This window comes from Haliotis cracherodii, unplaced genomic scaffold, assembly GCF_022045235.1.
Source record: "Haliotis cracherodii isolate W230 unplaced genomic scaffold, xgHalCrac1.p SCAF_7, whole genome shotgun sequence".
Lineage (NCBI taxonomy): Eukaryota > Metazoa > Mollusca > Gastropoda > Lepetellida > Haliotidae > Haliotis > Haliotis cracherodii.
This window is the reverse complement of record NW_027266330.1, coordinates 45709840-45732465: the sequence shown is the minus strand read 5'-3', so window position 1 is coordinate 45732465 and position 22626 is coordinate 45709840. Positions and strand designations below refer to the sequence as shown.

At 41.3% G+C, this 22626-nt stretch overlaps 1 protein-coding gene across 2 annotated transcripts in view; it reads right to left on the bottom strand.

Annotated features, from left to right (window-relative positions):
* Nucleotides 1-1331: 1331 nt before the first annotated feature.
* The window catches only part of LOC139447705 (excitatory amino acid transporter-like), a 34708-nt gene continuing 13413 nt past the window's right edge, over nt 1332-22626 (bottom strand). For both annotated transcript variants that reach the window (XM_071229153.1, XM_071229152.1), the window contains exons 2-12: nt 16403-16610; nt 15297-15371; nt 15051-15173; nt 14716-14794; nt 12269-12311; nt 10632-10755; nt 9770-9896; nt 9219-9452; nt 7418-7612; nt 6349-6483; nt 1332-5368 (exon numbers count right to left, since the gene is read on the bottom strand). In XM_071229153.1, the coding sequence (XP_071085254.1) occupies nt 5221-5368; nt 6349-6483; nt 7418-7612; nt 9219-9452; nt 9770-9896; nt 10632-10755; nt 12269-12311; nt 14716-14794; nt 15051-15173; nt 15297-15371; nt 16403-16598 (1479 nt within the window). In that variant the 5' untranslated portion in view covers nt 16599-16610 and the 3' untranslated portion in view covers nt 1332-5220. The remainder of the gene's footprint in view (nt 5369-6348; nt 6484-7417; nt 7613-9218; nt 9453-9769; nt 9897-10631; nt 10756-12268; nt 12312-14715; nt 14795-15050; nt 15174-15296; nt 15372-16402; nt 16611-22626) is intronic.

Here is a 22626-nt window from a genome sequence, read left to right as displayed (position 1 = left end):
CGCCGCTTTCCGTAACCTGCAAGAAGACTCGTCCCCTTATCGATGAATGTTATGTGCGAAAATACGACAAACCAATCAGAATGCGCGTATGATTTCAAGTACTTCGTCAAAGAATCCCTTATAATAATAATTTTTGATTTTACGTATGTCTTGCATCTAAAAATATACCCAAGGCACAGTTAAATGTGTTCAGTCATACGGTATAATTCCGCACGTCCCGATGTGCTTTAAATTGCATCTAAAATATATATGATCTTACTTTGAAAATAAAGGCAGTGCATATTTAATGTTAAACGTTACTCTTTTATCATACTTTGTCTTAATTCCTTGAAATGTAACATATTGATAATATTGGCAGGATAAAGAAAGCCTTGAGGTGGAATACATGATTGAGTGAACGAATCTACTGATTATCTTTCAGATGGTTTCCGCCGGTAGATCCTTACAAGGAGAGAGAAGCAGAGAATGAGACCGATAAGGGATGAAACCCTACTTCAGACTTCCGAATGTGCTGTTACATGTTTCAGTGTATGGAATAGGCAGCCAGTTTCACACCGAGGAACGTTTGTTTTGGACAGCAGTTTACTTTCCACATCCAAACGTCTGTACGTGTATCGGGGACATGTACGTGTATCGGGGGAATGTACGTGTATCGGGGAAATGTACGTGTATCGGGGGAATGTACGTGTATCGGGGACATGTACGTGTATCGGGGGAATGTACGTGTATCGGGGACATGTACGTGTATCGGGGGAATGTACGTGTATCGAGGACATGTACGTGTATCGGGGACATGTACGTGTATCGGGGAAATGTACGTGTATCGGGGACATGTACGTGTATCGGGGGAATGTACGTGTATCGGGGACATGTACGTGTATCGGGGACATGTACGTGTATCGGGGAAATAGGAAAAGTTGGTGCAGAAATAACATAAGAGCCTCCAGTGCCTGACGAAATGATTACTGAGATCACAGCATGACCTTCTGTTGTGGGGGAGCAATGAGCCATATCACACATTAAACACACTCGTTTGAACACAAACATTGGTATGCATTTTTAATAGAAATAAACGATGACTCAATAATAATGACATGCATATATAAATAATTTTGTGCCGAGCTTATGCAAGATGAATATACTTGTTCTCTTATTGAAAGATTGATGTGGAAGCAAAGCCAGAAGTGATGGAGGTCTTAGACTTGTTCCGCTTTTGGTGAAACGACCGAGCCCGGGTATGATGCCGACATACCAAGAATCATAATCGGGTATAATACATATATAAGGGGTTATGTAGATGCTATTTCTATGTACATAGTCATATTGTATTGTGTATATATATATATATATATACACACACACACATACACACAACATGACTATGTACAAACAAATAGCATCTACATAACCCCTTGCACTGAGGAATGTGAACACCGCATCAATACTGTTGGTGTAATATGCTGCTGCAAGAAATAGGATGTTTTGTCTGATATGTCATAGAAATTATAAGCTGGTCGTGATTTACGTGTACATCTTGTGTTCAACATAGTCCCAGCAAGTTATATTCATCTCGTCTATGTAGTTTTCTTTTATGTTGTTCAGAAATGTAGTACAGTACACTAAACAGTCGAGGACAGCTTGGTTCAAATAAAACAAACGAAACCTTTTCTATAAACATAAGCAACCTCTGCTAAAATTCCCTCTCAAGCATACAAAACCGACATACACACTGTTATATAAAGGCTTGGTGATACAGTTGAATGCTCGAAACAGTCCTGTGTAAGCACTGACACATTTTTAGCAACATCGGAAATGTTGTTAAAACCGACTCCAGTGTCCATTTCATGTCTCGGCCTAGATACGATACTGTCATTGGTGCCAACGTAGGATTTTTGTAAATCATCATCTGACAGACAGAATAATACACATCTTAAACTTTGACCAGATGAACAAAACCGTGTTTGGGCTGTCGAAAGACCCGAGCTGGGCTCCCGATAAAGCCGTACATGACATAATATGGATCCTGTTGGCAACTCCGGTTTTAACCGATATATGCCACCTGACACGTTCAACAACTTTAGCTCACAATGTTCCATTTGAATATGCATACAATATACATATAATGATGATCTAATGATGTCTGGAGTGCCGGAGCGTACCCTGAAGCCATGCCTGTAGCCTTTACTTCTGTGTCTGACATAATGGCAGTGTAAATAGGTTGCGTGTGCTGATAAATATCTCAGTTTTAGAAACAACAACCTTGAATACAAATATAGTATTATTGACATGTATTTATCCTTGAAGATCCGGGTTAGGATATGTCTTCAGCAACTCATCCTTGTCGTAAAAGGCGACTATGCTTGTCGTAACACGCGGCTAACGGGATCGGGTGGTCAGACTTGCTGTCTTGATTGATGCTATCGTATCCCAATAGCGTCGATTGATGCTCATGATATCAATGTCCAGACTCGATTTTTACAGTCATACAAAAACACGTTTCAATATGGCACTTGTTGTTACCCTGTCTGGCGCTCGGCATTAAGGGACAATAACAAGGACTGGTCGGCTCGGAATCAGTATACTGTGTATGAGTGGGGTTTTCACGTTAAACTGCTGTACGGTATCTATCTCATCGGGCTTTAACATCGGAATAAGTCCGGACTAGTACAAGCAGCCACACACACGTACATGCACGTGTCTGTATAAGTGCAATTATCTCGACGTTAAAACAAAAAATCACATCACCTTATGATTAACCCAGATGTGTTATGAATTGAAATGGATTGGATTAGTACAAATATTTGTGTGTATTACTAAATGGTGTTCCTGAATAAAAACTAATAAATAGAATAACACAAAACACATAGCATTCAACATGAAATAAATCATACACAACTGAACATCGCTGTGTCAAACTAGATTTGTCAGGGGACATAGTTCGACCAATGGGTGAACCAGGTTTACAATGACTTGTAATTCCTCGTCATACCGTCACCACAAACACATGCCTGTTTCCGTTTGTGATGATGATCTATTTAACAATGAAACACATATAGACTCAATCATTCTTTCATTTTGGTGAAAGTTTAATTCGCTTTTGTATTTGAAATATCTGTTGTAACTTGCTATCATTTGACATCGACGCCACCAGAATACGAGGCACACAATTCGAGTGACATGACTACTGAGTACACTGACGGGCAACAGAAAGTAAACAATTGGATGTGACCAAAACATTACAAACCTTTTTACAAGTTAATCGGCAGAAAACAATCACCGAAACATTGTAAACTTAGGGTGGTTCAAAACACAACTATGATACCCTTATCAAATATATCCCCATCCAATAATCATTTCTTGTGAACCACCATCAAACATGGGTGACAAACTTTCATCGGCCCGGCAGTTTAGTTGACTTGGACTAGACATTCACTTCGAGGTCAAAGATTAAATCTGACATAACAATGTTCGAATAATAAAACGAAACGCATTTTAAACGACCACTTATCCTACCCATATCAACACTTGACCAGTCCCTGACCAGTAAGGTCAGGTCAAATGCAGCCTCAGCAACTGATCAGCTTTATACAGATAACTAGTGAAGGGAGCTATCTAGGTCAGTAGGGCAATAGTTATAACATATCCCAAGACGTACAATAGTTACAGTCCGTTTGGCTCCAAATAAGAATAATGAATTGCAAAATAACTCAAACTCGGGAATAGTCTTTCAAATGTCAATACGGTACACGGCAATGGATAGCCTGTACCCAACAAAATCGGCTGTTTCTTATTTCTATTCACATCAATGGAAACACTTGTTTAAGAAACTATCACGACAAATCCGCAGGAGGAACAGCGCAAACACGTACTGCACGTGGCACATAGTATACGTCGTTGTTGACTGACAGGATTGGCTCCTCAGCTGAGGTGAAACAGTTGATTTTTAAGGTGCATTATTTCTTTTACTGTGAAGCATAGTAAATACTTGAAACGAGCTTCTAAAGCACTGGAAACCGAACATGATTTAATTGTTATCATTTGGATATAGATAAAGATAGGGTTGTGTTATGTGAACGACCTGATGTCATTCGTCTCATTATCATCGAACGATCAAGCAGAAACGTGAAGAAGGACATGAGCCTGTTTTCCTAGATGAGACGAGGGCAAATGCCTCTAACACTGACAGCAGTCAGTGGGTACCCAGTGGGGACTGTAAGGAGTCTGTCAGAAGGTTACCAATGGGAAAAGGTGAAAGACTTATCGTTCTCCATGCTGGCTGTGCTAGTCAGGGTTTTCTCCCAGGCTGTGACCTTGTCTTTCGAGCCAAGGCCAAGGACATGGACTACCACACAGAAATGAAAGGCAGGGTATTTCTGGAGTGGGTGGAAATTAACGTGGTCCCTTATTGTGATGGGCAATGTACCGTATCACAGTATGCAGGATCCAGATAGCAAGGCGCCGACGTCTAATAGCCTAAGAGGGCTAAAATTAACAGCTCTATGAAATCACCAGATCTAACAAAACTGAGCCCTGTATATATATGCTTAACAATTACGTCAAAGGACAAGGTCATGTCGCCCTACGATCTGAACCCAGTAGAGTTGATATGTTGTATCGTCAACAACCGTGATGACCCCATCTACAAGATATCAACATGTACACAAAACAACATTTTCCAGTGATGGGACTAAACATAACAAACAGCAGATATTGTTAGGTGCCGTATTGACATTTGCTGGACTATTCCCGTTTTTTATTTTGTTTCCAATTCATTGAGCTAAGTTTTGCTTACCTTGATTCATGCAGTTTGTTTATGGTTTAACGCCGCACTCAGCAATATTCCAGCTATATGACGACGGTGTGTAAATAATCGAGTCTGGACCAGACAACCCAATGATTGGCATAGTGAGCATCGATCTACACAACTGGGATACGATGACATGCGTCAACCAAATCAGTAAGCCTGACCATCCGATCCCGTTAGTCGCCTCTTAAAACAAGTATTGATTGCCGAAGACTAATTCTAACCGGATCTTCACGGATCTCTTGATGTTATGCCCACCCAAGCCAGTGAACAAACATTGCTAGGAAGTTACATCATGTTCGCCCACTGAACCAGATCAGGGTGCGAATGAGTTCCAGAAATGAGTTTATGTATTAACAAGTCTGGAAAAGCAACGCCTCCTGTCCACCACGGCGCAACATATCACCGTGACTCCATCAGGCAGGGGAAATTGACGTCATTTCTGCTTCCTCTTCTTTTGTTCTCGCTTCATCCAGAGCTCGGAGGTCGGCTTTACAGAACCGGTACGTCACAGCTGCGTTGAAAGTATGGCTAACAATGTTGGTTGGTGTACGAATGCGGTCCCTAGAAAATATAAAAAGCAAAGCTCGCGAAACTTTAGAAATGTCGGAATCCAAGCGCAGCGTCCCTAAGATGTACACCTGTTGTGTGATGTCGTAATTGGATGCTGTATACATAATGGAATGGATGATAAACGTACGAGATAACACCCTGTTTGCACCGTCTAATAGGGGGATTACTTACAGTCATATATACTAGTATTCTAAGGACACCTGGCGCGGGATTAACCAACTGGTTCGCCTTTATCCAGACATGCACGCCTTCTTACGGGTATAAGCTATGTTAATACAATTGATCTGTACGTCGCTAAATGGGGAGAACTGGGGATCCAGTAGTCTAAAAATGTGCGGAGTTTCGTCCCTTATCTGTTCCAGGATCTGTATGTTATTGGTTGACATAAAAATTATGCCCAGGTTTCTGACCGAATGTTTGCCAGCATAGTACCTGTGTTCGTGGTTTTGTCCAAAGGCCCACAATCAATGAAGTTCAAGCGTCCTACATTCAGGTGATACGCCGTGATATGATAAAACCCATATTTTAAACGTCGTTAACCTCAATCCACTTTGTTTAGTGTTCTGGTGTGATCACCTAAGGGGTCGGACATCTTCTTCTTCTAATTTGCATGTGCAAGAAAAACTAAACTGGCAAAACACAGGCAAGTGCTGTATCCTGTCACGCCCTGATGTAGCTGATATACTGTTCCAAGCAGCGCGATACCTCAGTCACGGTACGTCAAAGGCATGCAGCATCCATTGCTTGGCAAATGTATTCAAGCTGGTTGTGAATCACAGCGTTCTTACACAGTATGGCTGAGGGTGTTCCATTCAGACAGTAGTACTTGAGTAACTACTCACACACTCGTGAATATCCTACTACGCGGAACACGGTATGTACTACGTCCATTAAGTGTGTATATAATTTGTGTTCTTGCATTTCATTAGATTGTGTCATTTTCTTTTTGTTCCCTACAGTGTTACACTTACAAGAACCACTCGACTGCAAACAAAAGGGCGATGTGGTCAACAGGTATGTTGGCGGACGTCAGTATGATGACCAAGGTGACGATGCTGGAACTAGGGACGGATGGAATTGCCATTGCTGCTACAGCCGTTAACACTCTGAAACATGGAGGAGTGAGTGAGTGAGTGAGTTGGGTTTAACGCGGCTTTTAACAGTATTCCAGTTATATCACGGCGTGTCAGCTTAATGTGGGAGGAAAGCCCGAAGTGATGCAGGTCTCAGACGTTTACCACTTCGGTGAAACCCACGAGCACGGGTATGGTGCTGACAAACCTAGAAACATAATCGGGGCGAACCGGGATTCGAACCCACAATCATAGGTTTCTGGTGTGCCCAAGGGAAGCAACTCTGCACAGCGAATCGCGGCGCCTTAGACGACTGGGCCACCCGTGCCCCCGAAACATGGAGGAAGGACTGAAACAGCTGTTATCATACTGAAACATGGAAAACGGACTGATACAGCCGTCATCATACTGAAACATCGAGGAGGGACTGATACAACCGTTATCACGCTGGGGTTTACAAGTAAGTGAGTGTGTTGGGAATAACGCCACAATAAACAGTATTTCACGAATATCACCTTAGAGGGAAGTGAAGTGAATCATGGACGTGTGTCCCTTTTCTGAAACCCACGAGCACAGTCATGGCGACACAGAAAGAATAACAGTCATGGCGAATCTGGTATTCGGATCAGGGTGACAGCATCCTGGCACACCTGATGGACTCACTCTGCACTGTCAATTGCGCCGCCTAAAAGATTAGGCAACCCGTGCCCTATATATAATTATTGTCAGCTTGAGTGTCTCTAACAAATAAGTTTCACAAACCACTTTTACAAAACACAAGGCATGACTCCTAATATTTCCATAATCACACTCTAGGTGAGGTTACAGTAGTCATGTCAATAGAAATGCCATCGGGTACACAGTAGTGTAAGGTGGGATACATGTTGAAATCAGTTGCCTAGTATTCATTATCGAAGTTCCAAGAAAACATTTGAATGTTGTCTACGACATGCACAGACTTACTCACCCTATAATAGCCACGACGCCTGTTGTGACCTCAACGCCACTAAGATTGGCTATGAATAACGCTGCTGACGTAATGTAGAGGGCGCTGCCATCGGCATTCAGCGTTACGCTAAATGGAATCACGAAGCGACTCACTCGGGAATCAATACCGTTTTTAACTTCACAGGATTCTAGCATCTCAGGAATAGCCACAGCACTAGAAGAAGAAAAACAGGCACACATAGACCTGATTTCATGCATAAAACGTTCAACAATGACGGTCATGTATACACAATTTGGTACATTAATGTGTGTATGTGGGTCGAAAGTAAAATAAAGAAAACATGTGACAACATGAACATGACTATCCTGTGGAGAACTGGGAGCAAAATAATTATACGGGATTAAGTAATTGATTAATTAATTTATTCTGTGAAATAATAATTTACTTACTTACTTACTTACTGCCTGAATCTTAAGTCATCTTTCGGCCCCACATCCCATACAATTTCTTAAAATAAGACACATTAGGTCATTAAACAGTAAACCACAGGAATGACGTGAACATGTATGAGCTGCGCATATCATTCGTCACTTGCCGACTTTCATGTTTCCAGGAAATTCAATACAATTTTGATTCGGTGATTCGGGATGAGTACATTTTTTTATTTTGATCTATACAGAATGTAACGTTATAGCTTATAAATATTTCCGAATATATCACTCAGCGCCTGTACATAACATGTCCATATGTATAGCAAGAGACTGGTAGAAAGTTTCATGAAAGATAACAGTTTGTAAGGGAGACAGAAGTTGAGAAGTTATGGCGGACAATGTGGCTTCATTGTGTAGCGTATCGTACCCAGACAGCGTGCCTTCCTCGAAAGTAATAAGTCCAAGCGTTTTGTTGAAATGTCTTCGGAACCTTCTTGTTTATGTTTAATGGAACGGGACAGAGACCATTTGCACTCACTGATTAAGTGTCACGCACGTAACAGACACGCCCGTCTTCTCAGGAAAGAATGTCTATGATACATATTTGGGTGTAGCTGATCTACATGCCAGTAAAAGTAACGTTCCCTTGCTCTGTACACGGGAAGCAAAGGAATACATGGTACACCTACACACCATCTTTGGTGGAAAACAGCACGTGAAGACCCCCAAGCCCAATAGATTTGCGATGATTAGCTATTGGTGGAATGTAAGATGTTCGTGTACAAATCACTAGTAACAATGAGCGAGATGGTTGCCTTCGGGGACTGAGGTACAACGCCACAGAGTGTAAGGGAGGCTACTCGTGATGGCTTCGCACGTTTCTGGATCAGCTTTGTTACAGCATGGAGGCTGTTTGGACGGCCATTTCATGGTCTAGGCTGCCGCATGATGGTTATAGTCACACGTTAGATGTTTACCGTTCAGTGTTAAGTTACAAAAAATTTTTTCCTTCCAAGTGGAGTGAGTGAGTAAGTATGGTTTTACGCCGCTTTTAGCAATATGCAAGCAATGTCAAGGCGTTATTCGTTATTCTCATGTCAGAAAAACCCTAAACCTGATAATGACTATCAAAGATATATTTTGATGTGAGTGAATACGTTGTTGTTATAGTCTGGGTGTATCACGGCGGACTGTAATTCAACGAGCCTGGTCCAGTCCAACTATTGACTTAACTATGAGCACCGATCAGTGGAGCATGACAACACGCCAACAGCTAGCTCACTGAGTCTAACCATTCAGTCATCTACAGTTGACCGTTATGCGTGGGATGCTAGGGACCTCAGCCTCCCTGCATCCCCGCTGGGTGTTTAACTCATTCCGACACTCACGTGCTCGTGGAGGCGAAGCCGATGAGACAGGGTCGAATGATGGTTAGAAGGTATGCGTAGGGATTTCTCCTTGTCAGTGCAAACAAGATGGCGGGCAGGACGATGAAGGAATGAAACAGAATGCCAACTGTAACAGCGACGACAAACATCCCCAGCTGTGAGAAGGTCCCCGTGATGTTGCTCACCCCAGCCACCGACACTGCGATGAGGCTCCCGATACCCAGAGGTGCTACCCTGGAAAACAGAGGGAGAGCGCATATAAATACGGTGGCATCATGCCGGCAGGCGAACAGCATCTCATTCAAACTTACACATGTACAGAATGGCAACAATATGGATCAATGTATGTATAAAACTGAAACGTCATCTGAAGTCTTTGACATTTAAAATTGTAGAAGAGGAAGTCATAAAATGATATGGTTGAAAACGTCTTCATTCGTGTTTCCGTGGTAGAGTTGCCACAATCAACCCTGTATACAAGCACTTTAAAAGACCCAGAAGCTGTTTTAGGTTAAAAGTAATCCTCAGACATACTCAATTCGCATATTTACCAAAAGAATTTTCTCAGGATCAGGAGGACAATTTCCGTGGCAGCTGAGAAGAACTTGAGGAAGACGTCGGCCTTGTCTTTCAGGGCGCTGGCAGCCATGCCGATGATGGTGCAAGCGGTGATCAGACCTGTAGGAAGTCAGATGGACATATTTCAGGACAAGAAAGTGTGAAAGTATCCACACACGAGTATGTATGAGTATTAAATAATTGGTTTAAATCTCTTTTCTCTTGATGCTAATCGATTCATTGACAACATTATTCGGTTAGCCTCGGCCGAGTGGTTGGAGCAACGTGCGTGATACTCAAGGTAAAGATGACGAGTGACGAAAATGAGAAAATCAGAATAACTATTTCTTTATTGCATTAACCTGCGTTGAATACATGTTCACTGTAACATACGCAAAATTTTTGCTGAATAAATATTATTTCTACGATTAAGGTATACGAATAGTTATGAGGTCATGTTTCATGTTTGCTATCACTATATATTCAGTTGTGGATTCCTGCTAAAAATTATACCTTGCAACACACCATGTATAATATAAATTTATAATAGTATTCCTTAACAATCACAAGCTTAATGTATTTATTTATTGTTAGATTTTTATGCAAGTGTATAGTTTTCGTCCGCCTCATAATTGTAAGCCCACCCCACACGTGTGTGACAGGTAGTGCGACATTAGAGTGCATGGAGAAGCGTAGATTGGAGCAACTATCTGCGACGTCGGAAAACGATAGCAGTTGCGAGTGAGCACGAAGACTCCCGATTACTCAAGGCATGTTACTCCTATGTCATGTCTCCCTGATTCCACACAGGAGCGAGCATCATCTCCACACCAGCCAGGTAGCAGTGTGTATTACCTAGCACGTTGACACTGTCCGTCTTGCCCAGGGACTTGGTGACGTGTGTGAGGACATCGCCGACAGAGGTGTTGGTGTTATTCCTCGCCACCCCCGTCAGTGACGACGTGTACCGTGTCTGGGCCTGTGTCAACAAATGGAACACTCTGCATCATGCACATTCGCATTAGATCGGAATTGCGTAAAGCCCTTTTAAACATCACACATTTCAACGTCAACGTTTGCACAATATAGCATTTATGATGTAAGAGCCTTTACATGTGACCGGGTACCATGGATATTCAATCATAGTTTCTCTTTTCTTTGTAAATGTACAATTCACTCACAGGTGTACGTGTAGACGTCATTACACTAGTACCCGTCACATATCGGTTTTATTACAACAAATATTTCACTCCTTACCTAACGAGTGAAAGTGATATTTGTGTAAATTTTGAAGTAAATGTCGTGACAGTAAAACAACCGAGTCACGAGTAGTTAGTTTTGTACCATCGTTGTGATGTTGTGATGTAGTGATGTCACTACGCCCTGTTGTCTAGGTCTGATTCCCAACACAGATGCAGATGAGCACACCATTCATTCCTGAACACGGCAGAGATGCCCTCTGATTTACATTAAAACTGTATTTCAAATGTCTCTCGTGTTGTAAGCTCAACATTTCTATGATATATGTATATGGGTGCTACAAGTACGGGCTATCTTGAAACAGGTACAGGTAAAACATATGTTTTCTTATGAAAAACAAATTATATGATCCCAGAACGTGCGTACTGTGTTCACGTTGAAGGCCAGGCTTTTTTTCATGATTACGGATTTTTCAGCCCAAAGTCCAAGGTTGGAGGAGGGGAAAAAAGCCAGATGTATTTTTAAATGCAGAATGCCTCTGGCATACTTTATGAACACATTCAGTGCTCAAAAGACCGCCATTTGTGACGATAAAGCCCCTCGTAACATTAAAAATTCTACCACTTACAACACGGACAATTGTCAAGGAAGGCTATTCATGTCCAGCTTCGAGATCAACAAAGATTGTTTATGTATCTCTTTACTTGTTTACAACGGTAAATTCATATGGTTGGGTTTTTTTAATAAAAAGATGATGATAACAAATATAACTGATAACTGATTACGCGGCTATCGGCGGGGGAAAAAATGGAAATCTGATTTTATATTTTTAAAAATTACATTTTCTCAAAAATTAGAGTCGGCGGGTCCGTATTCCGAAAAATATAAAACGCCAGGCCTAAAGTCAGAACTTGACCCTTCTAAAAGAAAAGAGCAATGTGTGTACATTTAACACAGGAGGGTTCGACCGACGAGATTCCACCGATTAATTGTCACTACCAACGGGAAAATACAACAGTGGAGAATGTATATTATATTTATACTTGTAATTGTTTTGCAAACTGACTGATTCATTTGTGCATGTGATTTCGAATGAGTCATACCTTATGCCAGTTGATATACATGCAGTGCTTGACATTGATGAATATTCATTTTGATATTCTCTGAAAGTACACCCACGTTTCCGCGATGGAAACATTCGTTTGCCAAGATTACGTTCGTGTTGTTTTCATAATATATTTAATTTTTGTCTTTTAGTGGAGTAATGTATGATTATTGGAAGGGCAGCACACCTGTCTGAATGTTGCTTCCACCAAATTGTCCGGCACAATATTCCTGCAACAGAACAATAACGTACTGTACACATGACACAGTCTACCTGCATCACGTAAACACACAACCGTCAGGTTGCATGGGTCAGACAATGGTCAGAAATGACAATATATCAATTCATGAACAATTTTCACATGTACTTTATCGTTTTGAACAAGTAACTTAATTCATTCCTGGATATTATCTTATTTTTCACATACAGTTAAATTGAACTACAGCGGGGTGAAATCGTGAAAGTTTTGAGATGGTAGTAAAAAGCGGCCGGTGAGGTAAAACGAAGGACGATATAATTAAAAAGACGGAACGAACAACGTTCAACTATTTTGAAGTTTGAACCTTTTTACCGTATTCAGGGGTTCTGAGTTCAAACATTAACCCTTTATCTGTGATTAACCCTTATGGTCCGTGATTGCAACTGATATTACACTTGCAACAAACGAGGACAACCACAACGAGCTGACCGTATCGAATCCCCGTGACCTTCACTGTACAGGTTCCAGAAGGTCAGTTAGTCCTTCAGCGCTGTGGCGTTAAAACAGGATATGATGCTAAATATATGGCCGCAACCTCTTTCCGGACTGTGCCAGCAATTAATGTCCCTCTTATCTAATCGCTGGACCGAGAGACACCAATACTTGAACGGCATATCTCCAGTGTAAATTGTTTTGTTTGAGGACATTAATACCTTTCTGTTCTCGAAGGGTATTGAATATTAAATGTCTACCTTTTTATATGAAAATCACTTTAAGTGTTGCATCCCTGAAGGATTATGTCAACTGAAGTGGATATCACGTTTTCGTCACAAATGCAAAACATAATTTAGCCTTTATTTACAAATGATCTTAATCAGAATGCTGACGACAGATACGCTGTGTATCGGCCATGATAGAAGTTACACCAGCTGTTTTGTTATTTTCGAGGGATGGCACGATACAGTTACACCAAGAAGGTGCAGTGACGGCCTACATACAATGCCTGTGAAGATACATGTGCGGGTGCGTTCGGTATTATAGAAAGAAGTGCAAATATCAGTGAGCGAATGCTGTTTATGCCACAGCCAGCAGTCACGATGGTTCAGAAATAATCGGACCTAAACAGTGAGTGAGTGAGTGAGTGAGTTGGGTTTAACGCCGCTTTTAACAGTATTCCAGTTATATCGCGGCGTGTCAGCTTAATGTGGGAGGAAAGCCCGAAGTGATGCAGGTCTCAGACGTTTACCACTTCGGTGAAACCCACGAGCACGGGTATGATGCTGACAAACGGACCTAAACAGACAAACCAGGGCTCGATTGCATGATTGTTTGTTTGTTTGTTTGTTGTTTACCGCCGCACCCAGCAATATTCCAGCTATATGACGGCGGTCTGTAAATAACTGAGTCTGGACCAGACAATCCAGTGATTGACATCATGAGCATCGATCCACGTAATTGGGATCAATGACATGCATCAACCAAGTCAGCGAGCCTGACCACCCGATCCCGTTAGTCGCCGTTTACGACAAGCAGAGCCGCTTTTTACAGCAAGCCTGGGATGCTGAAGACCTATTCTACCCCGGATTTTCACGGGTCTCTATTGCATGAGCAACTATCCACGTCTTCAGGGTATCGTGGTGTATACATTGCCAGGTCCCATGTTTAATCACCGGGGACACGTTTGACCAATGTATCGTGGTGTATACATTACCAGGTCCCATGTTTAATCACCTGGGACATGTTTGACCAATGTATCGTGGTGTATGCATTACAAGGTCCCATGCTTAATCACATGGGACAAGTTTAACAAATGTATCGTAGGACTATGACTGTCGTAAGTCAATGTTTAACTGTGGGGCCCAGATCTCCATTATGCGGCGTTTTTTGACACACAAGGAGCACTATGTTCTGTAGTTAAATCCCTACGCAGGCAATTATAAGAGACATAATTGATATTCTTTTACTACAAAATACACAGAGAACTTCCTACATGAGAAATGAAGAGAAAATTTCGACTCTTATAACATAGAGCTACTGTAGGGTATATTGGTGAGGTATTTACTATGTAGAGGGTTACTTTGTCACACGTCAATGTGTACATATTTCCTATGTCACCACTGGAAAAGCACATTTCAGCAACACATCTATATCCGTCGTGACATCCTGTTTCAAATTTATTGTATATGATGTGTGTGTCCATCGAGGAACTATCGTGTCCTTCCAGTAACGTTTTGTGGCCCACGGCAGCTTCCATTGATGAGGTTTGGGGGGATGGAGTTCACAAGGTAATGGGAGAACCAAGGGAGGACAAGGAAGGTTGGGTGTGGGAGAAGACAGGATGCAAAGATGGCGTTAATGGAGGTTCTGGCTCGCCCTACACTGCCACAAGTCACTTCAATAAGGAGACGCCAATAAAGGACGCCCATGTCACTTACCTGAGCATATCGGCGAATATATCCTGTGTTTCCATGATCTCTCGAGTGGCACTTTCGTCAATACTCAACTCCTCAGATCCTGTCAGAAACATGCGACAGCACAATACATACAGCACCATCTGTAAAACCACCCTTTTCGGTCTCTTCAGTGTCAACTAACCTTTCTGTTTCAGAAATTCGAAGTATTTACATCGCTGGAATTCACATGGCCATGTTCAATAATTCTTGCTTCGATGAGACATACATTTACAACTGAAATATATTTTTATATCGTTTCATTACCTAATAAATGATGCGTTATTTTGGACAATACTTATTTTAGCGAGGGCTTTTACCTGGTTTAATGATGAAATGTAGAGCAATGGCCTCTATGCAAACAAGACTGTTCGTTGCTACGATGAAGGCGAAAGCTATGGCGCTAACTTTCCCATTGGACTTTGGATCCAGTGATGCAGTTCCTACGTGACAATGAGTTCACAATTTGTAGTCCTATTAAAGAAAGCTTTCACATGCATAAGCATTAATCTTCGTACAATGATCGTAATGGCACACTCGGGTACAATTTTGTTTATTATTTTTACCTGATATAACGCTGCACACAATCAACGGTAGAATCATCATTCTGAGCATGCGCAGGAACAGCTCTCCTGGCATACCTGGAAGTACATTGTGAAATAAATAACATTATAAACAAGATGAATACGCGCAACAGACCGACTTTGATCGTGTTAAATGTCTAACAGACAATTTGTCTTGACAATACTCTATGAAGCTTTTACCGTTGTTTGGTAGGTATGTGTAGTGTATCTGCATGGTACATCAGTGTGGCATATCTACGTGGTAAATCTATTTGGTAAAGCTGTATACATGCGTGGTATTTGTGACTGGTATATCTGTTTATATGCGTGGTATATACGTGTGGTACAGCTGTTTATATGCGTGGTATTTCTGTGCGGTATATTTGGATGGTATATTTCGGGATACTGGTATTTCTGCATTGTATAAATGTGTGGTATATCTGCGTAGGATGTATGTAAACTTGCGTGGTATCTATGTGTGGAATATATGCATGGTATGTATGTGTGGTATTTATGCGTGGTATAAATGTGTGGTATGTATGTGTGGTATGCAGTATACTTGCGTATATCGAGGAACTACTAGCCGACGACACGACTAGCCGTACAATATGTCCACGCCTATCGGTGATCTTGGCCGGTGAGTATAACTGACGATATCGTTCAGGATGACGTGGATGTAAATATGAACGAACCGGCGACGTAAAGAGGCGTTATGACATTTATAGATACCGCTGGGAGTTAAGTGTCCTGCCCGGAGTAGGCGTATGGATGGAGACAATATAGGCCGAATGGTGGATGATTTTATGAAACAGACAACGGAGATTTCAGTGGGCTTTGGAATTTAGGTATTTTGGATAAATGAAGAAACCCGCTGAAAATGTTTCCACTGGGACATATGCTAGATGATCAGTTGTTGAAGATCACATGGAAATGTGCGAATGATCAAGGTTAAACAGTCGGCGTATTGCCAAAAACACAATCTGGTGATGGGACGCAGTGTGAGGAAGAAGCGTCCAGCTGAGGACATCACCACAGGACGCCAACACAAGCACTGCAACCCTTCTCAGTGCACGTAGTACACATGCGTAACTCACTTGATTTCAACTTACCTATCCACATGAGGGCGTCTTTGGATGGATGCAGTTCCCTGACTCCGAATCCAACTCCAAACCCTACTACGATGCCAGCAATTGTAAGCAGAAGCAGGGCGTCCCTTCGCACAAACAATTTCACCTTGAACAGAAAGGCGCTTTTCCTGCTGGGTTCTCCTTTAAAGGGGTCCGCTGTTAGATTCTGCAGTTCCATCGTTCTGAAAGTCTTAAAACATTGTAGGTGTAAGCAATGATAACATAACTGCAACATGACATTCGGGTCTTTCCCCAATTGACAGACCTTCCTGTTCCTGTTTTAAAATTTTAAAATGCCGCAAAGAGGGTTTCGATGATCCTGACACAGTCAGGCTGATTAGGCTCATCATCAGCTTGCCCCCTCTACACGCAGCCCAGAGAGCGAATGGGACTTCTCCCAGGAAGCGCCGCCTAGTCAAACCCACCCACAACTTTTCGGAGAATGTGAAGACTCCCCAACACTGCAGCCTTCTGCATTACCCAGATTGTCAGAAGGGCTGTAATCCTGGTAGCAAACTCGGGTACACTCCCAATATCAGTCAACAGATTGGGAAGTACCAAACCTAAGGCACCGAGAACAATAGGGAGTCGGACAACTTGGTACTTGGGATGCAAGCGTGACATTTCGAAAGCGAGGTCCGCATTTTTTATCATGTTTTTCCTCAATCTTGTCAATTACATTAGTGTCAAAAGGGAAAAAAATTCAATAACAAAAATGATTTCTTTGGTTTTATCAAAAAGGACAAGATCAGGTTTGTTGGCCTGGACATGTCTTAGGCTGTATACGGGTGGGCCTGTTCCAAATAATTTTGTATTTATCATTTACGATGACGCCATCTACATATTCTGGGTCGTACCATCGATGGACCCCTGTCTCAAAACCACAAGCATGGCGAAGAAGGTATAAAAAGATCGAGCTCTTCCATCATGTCGCTTAAGATACTGTGTTTGTGCCAAAGCTGGGCATCCACAGACAATGTGTTGGACATTCTCATTAAATTCATTGCATAATCTACATTTCATATTTACATTGTGATACAAAATCACACATTGACGGTTTCGAGTGGGAAGTGACTGGTCCTGAGCAGCAAACAAAAAGCCTTCTGTTTTACTTTTCAGGCCAGCCGAACTGATCCAAGCAAAGGATTCTGCAGGGTTGCAGAATGTCACTCGATGCAGTGGTCGTTCAGATAGCCTCTCCTTGAAAACCTGAGTCTGGACCAATTTGATATGGCACCGTCCAGCAGTACAGAACCATCAGCAGAGTCAACACCGACATTGCGAAACCTGTGGGATACCTTGTTTTCAAGTCTTGACATGCTTCACAAGAGGATCATTAGACAAATAAATGTGTGCAAAAGTGCACAAAACAATTTAATCATGAACAGCCCCAACGTTAATCAAACCACTCCCTACCCTAATGATTGGTAAATATAAGTGATTGACGGAGGAGCGAGGGTGGTGGGATCTATTGTCTGACATGATTCTTCGTGTGAGGGTGTCAATACTCTGAATTTCTTGTTTCATCCAATCAACAACGCCAAAAGAATATGTAAGGGCGGGTACAGCATAAGTATTTGTGGCTTTAGCTTTATTGCGAGCGTTCAGATCTGAACTCCAGATTTTCTTAAGTCTACATTTGTACTCGGTCCGAAGTCTTACCTTGATATGGGCATTCTGGAGTCTGTCCCTAATCTGCATCTCTAAGTACGTATAGGCCTGACATTCCACGAGATGTTCAATACCTCCTCCTCCAAGTAAACTGACTGATCCTCCCTCTTCTACCTTGCCACGTTTCAGATGAAGAATGTTGCATTTGTCGAGTCCAAAGGACATACGGATATCATTAGAAAAGGACTTGACAGGGAGAATATGTTTTTTAGTGTGGATCCTCCATTGGCAATTATTACTGTTATTATTAAAATACGATTAATGTATATGGCTGCCGATTAGAATTGGTAATGTTCGATATCAGAACAAGAGTTTATCAGACATCCTGAAATCTATTTCAGAAAACACACAATCCACGTACAACACACACTAACAACGACTCAAGGTAACACAAATCAACAGCATCATGGGTCACACAAATGACCAGTCTCTCTCAGACTCTCCGCCTCCGTGGTCTGGAGGATAGTGCGTCTGTCCAGGAGAGATGAATGTCGGAGGTTCAATCCCCGGCCGCGTCATACCAAAAGACGTTGCAAATATTACAAAATATAAGTGCAGTAATCTTGAATGGGGGATATGTCTCAAAACTCACTGTTAGGAATTAAGTTTATCATCCAACATCGAACTTTTGAACTGGTCCCTTATACATCTATAGTTGGACTACTTCAAGTTTCAAAACACAGTGGGTTGCTCTCCTGAATCTATAACACATCGAGGTCAGAATAACACCAGAATCAGAACTCATTTTCTGCGTTGATATAGTAACGAGCATAATAGATGCGACAATTTCAAGATTAACTAAAATAATTAATTTAATTTAACACGAAGTATGTTCTCAGGGTTTGCACACTCTTGTATACGACAATGGTTTTATAAGATAGCATCGTCCAAAGTCGGTGAAACATTTCCTTTTCTGTCCAGACACTGTTGGACACCATGCTATCTAACAAATTGTCTGTGAAAGACTCGCTCCAGATCGCTCCATGCCTGATGGACAACATGAGACCATTCGTTCACATTCTCAGGTTCAAGTTTTATCTTTCTTTTATACACAATGCCTTTTAGAATGTGTTCCAATTTAACAAAAGTTATATGTAGGATTTAACACTTTCTATTTAAAGTACAAATTCTAGTACCTTTGAGGGTTGAGTCCAGTTTGAGTTTGGGTTCGAATCCCGGATGGGGTTAACCAAAAAAGTACCAGAATGCTTTACTAAGAAATTGTTGACTCAAATATAACACTTGTTTTCTTTCTCAACTTGCCAAATATTTTCACTTGGGTTGTGATCTGGTGAAGCTGCAGGATTGATCAATATCGTTGCTATCTAGACAGGTTCGGGTGAATTGCGAGACGTTATCCTGTTAAAGTTGAAAGGGTAGTTGACTTTGGGCGATATTTGAATCAAGGATGTCCTCTTGTAAAATGTCACAATACTTTCAGGAACTTGATGCTGGATTGTGTAATATATGCTCATGATACCTTGGTTATACCTATTTTATTGTTTGGTTCGGAAATCTGGGGCTTTGAAAATGTAGATACCATAGAGAGAGAGTACATCGAAAATTCATAAAAATTGCAACCGGTCTCAGAAAGTCAACACAAGGTAAATTGGGTGGAGAGCCTTTAAATATTACAGTTTGTAAACGAGTTATATCCTTTGGGCATAAACTTACTTTTAAACTGGTCCTTCCAAGTTATCACATATGCTGCATAATTATATTGTATTGGACAGTGACGTTAATACGTAAGTGTACCCATGGTTACACTTTTTAAAACAAACCTTAAATAGTGTTGGTCTTACATAGATATTCTTTTTGCACCACGCCCTGGTCAGTCCCGAATGTTGAACGAATACTAAAAGACCATTTCTTTCAAAACTGGAGACATAGTATCCCCCCAAGTCCGAAGGGACAATATTATCAACATCATGAGGCAAGGCCAAACCTTTAACGTTATCTTCTTCTTCCAAATAATATTTCTGGACCCATTTAAAAATTCAGAACATTTTTGAAGCTATTGGGAGCTAGTCTTGAAACAAGAGATGACACATCTGTGAGGTCCGATGGGTTTATTCAAGCGAGTGTTCCTGCAACTTATAACCCAAAGATTTATATACCCCTATAATAATTACTCTGATGTTGTAATTTACGGCTATCTGCCCCAGGCTGACACACGCGCCATGCTTGACCAAGAGAATAAAAGACCGGTGGGGACCGTGCCGCCGACTTTATGTATGATGACGTAATGCAATGTCCCGGAAATGCGTTTGCTTATGGACAGCTGCTGCGGTTGCGTTGGAGATATAAACGACATATACTGGTCTATCAACTTGCAAATAAAAGAATTAGCTTTGTTAAGCTTAATTCCGGTTAAATTATGAAACATATTAAGAAATATGTGTTTTGTGTCTGGGTTCGCGTGGTAGCATAAGGGTATCCCTCTCCGTCTTAACTCTCAGAAAAACAGTTTTCAAACTTCACGTTCATTTTTCTTATGATTCCATTAACTATATGGTCTCTGGCTCGACGTACGTACAATCCACAATTTTGAATGTAGATATAAAACGAACTCTTGTTCAATATAATCATGTTGAGGGGTTGTGGTGATGGCAACCACAAAAGCACGAGAGAGGATGCTAACGTCAGAGACCTGTATCTTCTCGCTTTCCTCTCAAATTATTTAATGATATGCCAGACAAAACTGCAATGCTATTATAAGTAGCGGTAAAACCCACTCACATCTTTCCTTAAATGGAAAATCCTACTCTGAATACACCGAGGTAGCTATGCCTATCTACTACTGTGAGACTGGTATTTCGAAATGGTAATACCTTTGCATGCCTGAGGCCTGAGACCATATACTAATACGTGGCCTCAGCTGCGGCTACTTTGCCTTTGAGTGGAAACAAAGTAGTGCGAGACACAGAATATACATGTTTAGATACAATTTGCTGATATTCATCAATTGAGATCAGCTGTGAAGTGTTAACATTAAAGATGCTGAATGGCGCAGAGCTGGGGACGTGTGGGGCACTTGGAGACGTGAGCTGCATGCAGCCCCTCATTGGTATTCGATACCGCTTTGGTCACAATGTACGATGTGTATATTAATTACCTATATCCCAGCAACAATACGTCTGTTTAACATGAACATGTAGCTGCGTATCAAAATACAGATTACGAGTACATAATAAATTCTTTTTGGACACAGTTGGTAGGTCATGTAGAAACTATTTAAAAGAAGTCTCATTGTCAATTCATGGTTTTGATGCAGCATTTAGTTAGATTTTGGATACGCTCCATCGCTAATCATCTTTCCGAGACAAGGGAGTTAACTGACTTTAAAAGTCTAGTTTGCATCCTTGGCGAACTAGGCTGCAACTAAGGAGTTATATTTTGGCTGGACTTACGAGTATATGCGTTGTCCAATCAAAATCGCGTAACGAACGTTCGGTCGACTGCATATTTGCAAAAACATATGCACCGCCAACTGGGCGTCGACAGATATTTTCCAAATGTGTTTTTTTTTTACAATATATAAAAATTGAAATGAGATATGAAACAATGTTTACCAACCCAATCAATATCTTTTCAAAAGGACACTGTGGCATAAGTGTTGGGATTTGTAGTTCTGTCTGTCAAACGTACACGAAGGCATTTCTCACTGCAACACTTTGTTTGCATATTAGTTTTTGTTATGAGTATCTCTAGGCCCCATATTGTTTTTAAAACAACAGAAAATTACAAACATACAATACTTAAGACGAACAGAAACGTATAACTTAGAGTCCGAGGATGAGCCTACAGAATCTGGTTTAAAGACCTGAAAACGTGAAAAGAAATTAATAGGGTTGAATGTTTTATTCAGTATTTGTTCTGGGGTCTGTCACAGAGACTAGGTGCCCACAACTCTCTTTGTTTGTGTATTTGTTAGTTAATGTTTGAGAATTAACGAGCACTCTTTGGAATGTAGAAATATAAGCAGTGTTAATAAATGGCGTCCATCAAGCCGGTTTGCCCTGTCTCTAGTGACGCTCAGTTGCGAGTGCCCCCTAAGTGACTCCCAGCGTCAGACAGCGGGGGAGAAGCCACAGCCACTGCCCCTTTCGTGCTCAGCGAAGCACCTATGTTTCCACCTTGTCACGTTCCGTAACTTTTGAGACCAACCTGCCTGACACACAACATTGTTACCTTAAGTTATAAAGTTGATGGGGTTCAGATGATGGTATGGGAATAACGAACTGGTTTGACAACAGGTGGCGACAATGCATTGCAACATTGTAGATGAATAAAGGTAAAACTAATAGAATGTAGGTTGATATATATGTAGGTTTTACGATATAACAAAGTGTCAATTACAGTAAAGTTACAGTATATGGTTACAGTATTAGTTAAGTGTATAGTTACGATGTATGTTACAGAGACTGTATAGTTACAGGATATTGACAGTGTCAGTAAACATGTTACAGTGTATAGTTAAAGTGTATGTGACAGTATATGTTACAGTATACATGTATAGTGTCAGCTACAGGGTA